The 10,060-nt window shown below is 36.4% G+C and overlaps 1 protein-coding gene across 1 annotated transcript; it reads right to left on the bottom strand.

Moving 5' to 3' along the window:
• Positions 1 to 4,023, bottom strand: LOC134824314 (solute carrier family 4 member 11-like). Its single transcript, XM_063836139.1, has 2 exons — positions 3,891 to 4,023; positions 1 to 2,878 (listed from the first exon to the last, which is right to left on the bottom strand). The coding sequence occupies exons 1-2, from the start codon at positions 3,964 to 3,966 to the stop codon at positions 360 to 362; spliced, it is 2,595 nt and encodes an 864-aa protein (XP_063692209.1). The 5' UTR covers positions 3,967 to 4,023; the 3' UTR covers positions 1 to 359.
• Between the last annotated feature and the right edge of the window lie 6,037 nt (positions 4,024 to 10,060).

The following is a 10,060-nucleotide window of genomic DNA, read 5'->3' as shown; positions in this document are numbered from 1 at the left end:
TCATTGTTCCGATGTAAATTAACATACAGAAAAAAACAATAGCGTCCAATATTTGTAAACGAATAGATGTAATTATATTGCCAGATGCAGGTATGAAAATGATTAAAGAACAAACCGATTTAGTTAAAAAGAGGTATAACTATACTTATAGCACATCACAAGCTCAAGATATGAATTTCTCAATTCTCATATCACCAATTTCAGACCTCGTTATAACGCGGTTTTTGTCTAAATTCTGTCTTCCCTTGACGCGCGTTATAACGAGGTACAACTACAACGACTGTATAAGTATTACTAAATATCAGACTTCAACAATATTGAAAGACTAAAATATTGATAACACAAGATAAATAGATGAATCAGTGTTCTCCATCAAGCCAATGTAGATGCCGTTCTGAAATCAAAGCTGGCAAAATTTTTTCTCTGATTGGCATCAAGATAATGATGGCGAATGGGAAAAACATCTTTAGATACGCAGATCCTGCAAACGAAATCAGACAGAGACCGACTAGCTGCACAATTTGTAGGAAGGTGAAACAGTGAATGATCTTTTGAGGAACTTTCCTAACATAATGGATGGGAGGATACAAACTCTGCTCAGTGAAGATCAGGACAAGTCTCTCCCACAGTTGGAACTCTCCAAGAGAAGTGACCGCCAGGAAAACAAACTGTCCGTATAATACAGGTATAGGGATCAGGTTCAAGGGGTAAGGAATCATCAGGACGCAAGCGCCGATCATGATATTGGATATCAGGGTAGTGAGTCGGGTTTCTCGTACGTAGACAATGTTCTCAGTGAGATTTCCGTTGTCGATGTGCTCCTCGATGTCAGCCAGAGCTCTTACGTGAAGAGGTGAGTGAGGCAACGAGCCATGAACAAAGGGGAGACCAAATATGCTCATGATGGCGTTTATGAGCCCAATAACAACCATATCTTGGTGATATGCCCTACCTTTCTTTAACTTGTTAGCCGGGTTGTTCACAACACTAGCGGCTATATTCACTTCCATGAAAAATAGGATTGACATGAGGAAACCTAAGCCGATTGCTGAAAGCACAGCTCCTGCTGAAGGGCTCTCGAACGTTACCACCTTGAACAGGGGCCTGTCTTCATTCACGTGGAACTGGTCCAATTCAATGTGTCGAAACACGTAACTTCCTAGTACGGTGCCAGCAGCAACAGCCACAACCAAAGCGTAGTCAGCAACGATTACCCTTTTGTCTGCATTGAGAAAGGGGCTGTATTTGAAGTTGAAGATCACGACTCCCACATAAACTGTGACTAGCACAAGAAGCAGAGACAAAATGGGTTTTGTTTGATCACAATCAGCCGCTTCAGCTATATCACTTGCTCTTTTTACAGCATTCATGGTCGCATTAACGGATAGATCACACGAATAGTAGTAGAGGTCAAATTCTTTCACAATGTACTTGACCGAATCGACGATAAAAGCGATGGAGATGAACAACCCGAATATCTCCTCCGTAGATCGGGAACAGTAGGCCATGACCTTACTTATACCACTGATACCGTAGATAACCAAGAAGACCGCGTTAGTAAGACCCACCATGGCGTAGAAAGTGTAAAAGAAACTGCCGTCGTCAGCCCAGTTCTTGCTGATCAGATAGATAATCTTAGTGTAGATAACCACAGGTATAGTGGTTCTAATCACCGCTAGATGTTGCCCACTGAACAAGGCCCAGAGTAACCCACCCAATGCTTGAGACACAATGACATTCTGCACATCAATCTTACCGTCCGTGTAGTGAGCATCGAGGACACCAAATGCTATGGAGGGTAGAAGTAGCGAGAAAAAGAGGAAGAGCGTAGTGGAAATTATTTTCTGTATGCTGGTACAGTCCTTCAGATCCCCGATGTAGTCGTGGACGTAGTGCTTGCTTCGTCTTTTTATATCTTGGATCAGTCCTATGACAGGTATCCCGTGCTTCTTTTTTGGGATTGTTTCATTCTCCTTGGAAATCTTGGCGGCGGCGACCCTTTCACGTTTTTGATGTTCTTTTTGCATTCTGTGGCATTCCATTTCGAATTCATGAGCAAACCGTTCGGGGCTATTTGTGTTTAACAGGTTATGCCTTAGTCTGTCGTCCGACAGTAGCGTGGCATAAGTCCTTGCAACCTCCACTCCAGATTTGGTGTGCTTAGTCTTCTTTGGGCTGAAGACTAGGCATATGAACCTAATTTCTTCGGCCCCATTTCCAAAATTGAAGGGTTGCTCCAAGACACACATTACTACCTGACTATCGGTTACTGCCTTTGTCTCGCCTACAACGACGATGAAGCTTTGTTCAGTAATAGGCCCATAGGGTGACAGGGTTATTCCTTGAACAGATTCTGGAATCAGGTAATCGGCCTCATTACTGATGACTGACTTCATGGCCATCTTAATGGCAAGATTTAGCTCAGGCTTCTCTTTACTTAACTTTATAATCATCTCCTCAACAATCTCTTCCCATTGAGTGCGGTGCATTTTGTTTTTAAACAAAACTATGGGCTGAGCTAAGAACTTCTCAATATCTTTCATAGCTCTAGCATTATTGTGATAGTTTTTGAGTTTCAAAGACTTTCTCTTTGTATGGTAGAGCTGGCTACAAGAATGGGCATTCAGGTCTCCTTCAGTTGGTGACTCTCCAAAGCTTGTGTTTTTCTTGGCAGCTGTTACTTTCCACAGAGTTGACAGCTTGTTCCAGTTTTGAGCTCCATTGAGTGCGGTCGAATATACAGGTCGTTCGGGTCTGTCCTCTTCTTGATCAGATTCATCACTGTCAGAGTCGGTGTCTACAGATGAGTTAGAGTTGGGACTGTGGTCCTTCTGTGCTTTCTTAGCTCCTGTTGTTTCAGCTACACCTTCTTCAGCATCTGAAATACATAGTGCAGTGATATTGTGATTTTAGCTCTTAGCTGTCTGGGCATTTGCAGTGTTAATCAACAATAATACATTGCTGGCACGTTAAAAAGAAATATTTATTGATATGTGTACGGGATAAATTACTGCAAGACTTTCTTAATACTTTAATAATATAATATGGTTCAAAATCATTGTTACATCATATAATATTTTCATAAACTCTTAACTCATACATCATAGAACCAAACCTAATCGAATAGTCGGTTGGGTAATGGAATGTTCATGGTGAGTTTTAGAAAGTTAAAAGAAATTGCATAACAAAAATCGCGGCCATGATGAGTTATACTTTCTTTAGGTTTAATAGTATAATACGTGAGTAATAACTTACCAACAACAATTTCATCAGAAAAATTTATTTGCTTGTTGGACATTGTGATAATAAGATACAAAAGACTCAAAGACGGTCAAGCAAAACTGCAAATGAGATTCTAAATATAAAAACCTTATGTTAAATAGTTTCTTTTACTAGCCGTGTTAATAATTAATATGGAGGTAGTCATTCAATACTCGTCTTGTGGAAAATGAAGTGGCTTTGCTTGCCGAAAACTGGCGCCTGCATAGCAAGCAATTTATATGAAAGTGTGGTCATAACGATTATATCGGTAGTACAGCGGTCAATTTAATTTATTATCGGGGGTTTAAGTATCTTCCACAACAGATTCCCCAAGCTAGTATAGGAGTGCCGCTTTATGATAATATTTCCTCGTTATTGAAATACGCTATTAGCATGTTATTTAGCATGTTATTTAATTTAGATCATTTTAGGAATCACGAGATATACTGCATGCAAAGTAAGTGGTTTCCTATATTTTTATATTGTCTACCGTAACCTGAGATTTGACGAGGATGATTTACAAGATTAAAAGTTTCAGGGTTAACTTTAGAGTGATATTACCATATTTTGGTATCACGTGATACTACTTTATTTGGTTATCACGTGATCTGGGTAACAGAGACACTTACCCAAAGTTATAGTGGTATCGGTCGAACTAGCAGGAGAGGGACCACCGCCAAGTGACTGTACTGCATTCGAGTCCATCTGTTGAACTAATTGTTACGAACACCGAGAAGAAAATCCTACAACGAGAAAAACATCAAGTTTAAGATTTTGACCATGTGATTGCCATCGTCGGATCGCTGCGATTTCAAGCTATGTTGGCAAGCTCGTTACGGTCAAACATAAAATATTAGTTTAAAGACCTATATAATATTCTAAAGAAATAGAGTGCATGACAAAATAGCCAATTTCTCTAAGTCAATTCTAACTTAGTTAGCACTTCAATATGGGACTTTAGTATTTGAATATTACAACTTCTGATTATCTTTCACAATATCATCCACACTTTGGAACTACACTAAAACACTAAGTGCTCATATCTTTGTAAGTTTGTACATAGCAAACTCATTTGCAACACAATTTTAAAGCTATTGCGCTTTAACTGTTACGATGCTCGTACTTGGATACGCTTTATAAGGCGAGCGCTTCCATTAGAAACTTTTACAATCAAGCACTTCATTAAACCCGGACATCTCTTAGATCTTTTGTTATGAATAGTTTTCTCGGTTGCGGCCCTCTGATTCGTTACTTGACCGACAGGTTTTAACTTGTTGTAACAGTGTATACAGTTATAAAAATAGTTTCTGTTATCTACTCAGTTACATAAGTAACTCATGTTTGCAGCTCCTGTAACTACCTTTGAAAATCGTATGATTGACAAAATTACAAATTTAGAAGACCAATGTTAAAATTTGGTTTAAAGAATTACATACATTATTCCACTGAAATATAGCAGTGTTCATTTATCACCGGCAGTGAGAGTCAATTTTATTATTTATTACTAATCAATCAACGCAATCAAGGAATTTATATTAAAAACATCAAAAGAGTTTTGTTTCATTGAAAAGAACTATCGTATCTTCAAAAAGTCTGTTCCGTTAGTTGTTTCGTAATGGTAATGGTAATTAATGTAGAAATAGATATTATAATTAAAACTAAGAAACGGCAAAAAGATTATGATTCAAATCATCCAAAACGTGTCCTTCTTTTTTGATGATTTTCCGTTTATCAAAGCTTTCTTCGGTAATTTAGCTTCCACTACCTCAACAGTGTCTTGTAGTTGCACCATTAACACTCCACAGGCAACTACGCCGAGCTTTAATTCATGCAGCTGGAACCAGACACAATTGGGCGGAGGACACGAGGGCGCGGTACCAAACACTGTTCTGAATGATGAACTAGTAATAAAATTGCAATATCACACAATTCCATTTTAACTTGGTTTATAAGCGTCAACCTAATTTTAATTTTATACACATTAAAAATTAATTAATATATTTTTGCTGTTGCCATATAATAGCTATATTCAATCATTTAATTTCATCTGATAAGACTTTACTGGTTAAACAGAAGATTGAACGGATTTTTGATGTCAGGTTGAGGTAAAGCGTAGCTGGAAGAATTGAATATTCATTTACGTTCATGTCTAAAATTTGGAACAAAACATATTCCTGATGTGACAAATAATCACCAATTTTGAACGAGCCAGAGATTTTTTCTTTACTTTTATTTTTTCCTTTTACTTAAATACCTCAGCTAACTCAGCAGCATATTTTGGGGTTTGTTAACGTGCTTAGACCAATAAAATAATAAAACACTGCCTAGATTTGACGGATGTTACTCGTCTAAGTTTCTTCGAAGTAGCGCGCGCCGCTTTCTTCTCGAAACGTTATGGCAAGAGCTACGAAGTAGCGCGCGCCGGGCCAGATCATTAACAATGGTCAATGCCTAGATGTGTCAAATCTGGTCTTCTGAATATTGCAATGGCTGACGCTACAGTTACTCAAGTTTCCGTTTAGATCAGGTGTATAGAACGAGCCGAGTTAAGTAACAAGTGGAACGCCAATTAGTAGAACGCTACCGGCTACTGCAGTTACCCAGGTTAAGATCAGGTGTATAGAAGTAGAAGTAGAACGAGTCATCAGAATGCGTATTTACTTTGGGATGACGAATTCTACTGAGGTGACCGTTGGTTTTTGTTTTGTCAACTGTTGATTTGAGCCTGGGGTATTGTATTTTAGAGAAATTTAGACGCGTATCATTCATAATTTAGAGCTTTCCAATGGGGGAGAATAAGAACCAATTATAAGAGAGCTAATCATCTGGTAGCTATTTGCTAACCATGGTAATTATACATCAAAAAAAGTGGTGAAACGGTAAACAAAGAAATCGGAGAAATGATCTTGAATACAGCAACATGATACAGCCACCGGGTTTGTTCTTGATCTTCATTGTAGCGGTGTACCTCCACCTACCCACTTGTGGTTTTTAATTTATACATTGTAACTGTATCGTTGTTGCTAAAAGTTTAGCTCCCAGATTTTACAGTTGTGGTATGATTGGAGCAGTAGATAGGCATTGATCAGAACTTTTAATATGTTTGGCTCTTGTTTGGCTCTTGTTTGGCTCTTGTTTGGCTCTTGTTTGGCTCTTGTTTGGCTCTTGTTCGGCTCTTGTTTGGCTCTTGTTTGTCTCTGCTTTGTTCTTGCAGATACTCTGATCTTCATGTTGTAGCGTACAGTTTCTGTAACGTCATTCACGACAATATACACATGATTATAAGTACAAAAAGTATAATTTAATGTACGTCGGAGCAGAATGCTTTTACTTACTCGTTTTTTGAATTTCCACGCGATTTTGAATCTTTTCAAAACCAAAAGCTGGTATTTTCCTTGTTTAAGTGTATTTGAAAAACGTAACTTTAAACAATCCCAGGCCGGCCGGCACTATAACTTCTAAATAAAGTTGTAAATGATTTTAAGGATCATATTTTTTAATATTTTGATAATCATTAAAAATTAAATATTATATATATATGTACTTACATAGTGCGGAGTTCTGTTAAACTATTTCTCGTTCATTAAAAGATGAAACAACGAGAAAACAAGAAAATGCGCCGCAAAATCTGGTATTTTCCTTTTGTAACTGTAAGTGTATTTGAAAAACGTAACTTTAAACGATGTGGAGAAAATAATTGATTGACTAAATAGTAAGTAACTTTATATACTGTTTTATAGAAATTAGGTTGATTAGACATATAACTATATAGCACTGCGGCGAACATACAGATCAGTGAGACACACACATTACACACGATCACGTGTCATATGTGTACATCCTTGCAGATTAAATAATAATTATAAATACAATGAATATAATTAACGTAATACTCAAGGAGCCTGGTTTATTGATACAAAGGTAAAAAGGTAAATAGCAATTTCAATGATGAGAACACTGCGAAACATACTTTTGCTCTTAATGAGTTACTTTTAAGCTTATTATTACTAATACTATGTGCGGTTTAGTTTAACCTCGTTTATCCATTGTAAATGAATTCAAGATTTTAGATTATAGTTATATTATAGTATTATGCTGTATCTCATCTACAATTATAAACAATTGCAATCACTATGATTGAAAACAATATGGATTACATTTATAATGTATTTTCTATTTCACTGGATAAAATTACGGTTCGTGTTTTTGTGCTTCGTAATTTACACATTTTTCACGGGATCAGTCACGGTCAGTAGAAAAAGGTGGAAGTTCCACTTTTAGTTCCACTTTTAGTTCCACCTTGTGTCATGTTAATTTTGTACGACATTTCTTACATAAGATGTATAATACTGGAGTACTTGATTCTCGAGATATTGAAATTTGATAGAGCAGCATTTTTTAAACACCTATATAAAAATTACGCCCATCAGAGTCATGGTCAGAACAGTTTTATCATGTTGTTTTTTTATCAGCTAATATTTGCCACTCCCTCTCAACCCTTCCAACTTAAACACACATTACATAAATAAATACAAGTATAAGTAAGGTTGTAAGTACGAAGTAATGAACGCTTATCTCCAGTACAAATACAAGCTAATTTGTCCGTGACGTGCTTATGATAATAGTAAATAAGTAAATACTAACTATTAACCATAATCATAGACCACATAATATGCTGACGTCAACCACTTAACCATTGATCACTAAACACTAAACAAGGCAACTGTACTCACTATTCACTATTCATGCATATTTGGCTGCATTTTCTGCAGCATTTTCTGCATATTTTGGCCTCAAATCTGTTTTGCAAACATTGCCAAATTATAATTGCCGTGTTTATTATTTCATATACGAATTTAAATACGATCAATCGGGTTTTCGTCATAAAACTTCTGATCCAAGAGGTGCTGAGTTGTTTCAGGATTTCTATAATGTCCTAATGCCAATGGAACGGCACAAGACCAAAATTTTGAAATTTGGTGCATTTTAACCGTGTTAAATTGGCAAAAAACTGTAATTACTTCCTAAGCTGCCACAAGACAGCTTACCAAACTGCTAATAGGTAACGCCACGTGACGATAAAATTTAATATATTTTCTAGCAATGTATTTCAATGTCAAAGAAAACGTTAGCGTTCTAGAAGAATTAGTTCTCACCTCGCCAACACTTTTAAAACACTAACTTATACTAAGCCTTAAATAAAATCCAGTCCTTCTCGCTGGATAAAAACGGTCACATGATAACTGATCACTGACTGTACCTCGTGGCCCGATGACCACAAACTGGTGCAGTACATGACACGTTTCGTACGTCACTTTTAAAATAAAATGAAACTTTATATTAATACTCTCACGTAAGCTTTTATATTTTCTATGACTATTATAGTTATATTATTTCCAGAACTTACACATCCCTTGTTTTGCGTGCTTGTTTGCCAACTTTATCCCATGTTTTTGCCTGGCTGTTTGCCAAATTTATGAAATTACCGTGTTTAGTTCACACTGTTTGAAGAGTGTGAAGATAATTGGCAGTTGTGCGACAGGTAATGTTATGTGTGACAGGTAATGTTATGTGTCATCCACTTTATCTTTGTATATACTGTACAGTGTATGGTGGTTAATTATGACTTCCACAATCTGTGATTCATATCATATAAAGATATAATCACCTTCGGGGTGCAGGTTGCATATCTAGGTTTTTTCTATTATGTCGAGGGGAAAAGGTGCATGGGACCACGACCTACTCCACGATGGCAACTGATATAATACAATACAATATTATATGATCTCTATTATTATTAAGCTTGCAATTATCTAATTAAGATTCACGTATACTGTAAAGTTTAACCTTGTTTATTTATGATTATCAACACTTTATGAAGATAATTGGTATACACTATACACTATACACTATACAATATTAAATGGTGATTGGCGTGCCAGGTCGTGTTATTATACCATTATTATAGCTGCTCTCATGTCTGTTCGTCCATGATCAGGTGATTAATTAACTTAATTTGGGGATTTTCTTTTATTTTACTGATTTTCTTTTATTTTACTGACCATTTCATTACACTCCTTTTGTTATTTACAGCCGGATGTTACTTGTTGTGATTTGTATTTCACAATTCAGCTAATTGTTTTTAAATGATGTTAATTGTTTAACTCATGTTATTGTATATTATGATCTTAGTGTGTATTATAAGTGTATATGTTCGGACGTAAATTAATATTTATGTCATTATCTTTATTAAACTCACAATATTCATGATTAATTTAACCTTGTTATGGTGTGAAGATAATTGGTAACTTGGAAATCACGTGAGGGGCTGCTATATCTTATTATCATTATATTATTAGTGTGTTTGTAGGTTGTGTGTTTGTAGGTTGTGTGTTTGTAGGTTGTGTGTTTGTAGGTTGTGTGTTTGTAGGTTGTGTGTTTGTAGGTTGTGTGTTTGTAGGTTGTGTGTTTGTAGGTTGTGTGTTTGTAGGTTGTGTGTTTGTAGGTTGTGTGTTTGTAGGTTGTGTGTTTGTAGGTTGTGTGTTTGTAGGTTGTGTGTTTGTAGGTTGTGTGTTTGTAGGTTGTGTGTTTGTAGGTTGTGTGTTTGTAGGTTGCGTGTTTGTAGGTTGTTAGTTGCTCACGCGACCCAGTGACTCACATGCATTGTATAATAACGTATATATTTCCAAATCACGTGTATCATCGCAGTAATACTATACTACTAGTATTACGTACTGGTAATGTGAAGTGTATCAGATTATCAAGCTTAGTAACGTTACAGTTTCTCATTAAGTTATCT

Source organism: Bolinopsis microptera, chromosome 12 (assembly GCF_026151205.1).
Source record: "Bolinopsis microptera isolate Bmic1 chromosome 12, MBARI_Bmic_1.0, whole genome shotgun sequence".
Classification (NCBI taxonomy): domain Eukaryota; kingdom Metazoa; phylum Ctenophora; class Tentaculata; order Lobata; family Bolinopsidae; genus Bolinopsis; species Bolinopsis microptera.
This window is presented reverse-complemented; position numbering and strand designations above follow the sequence as displayed.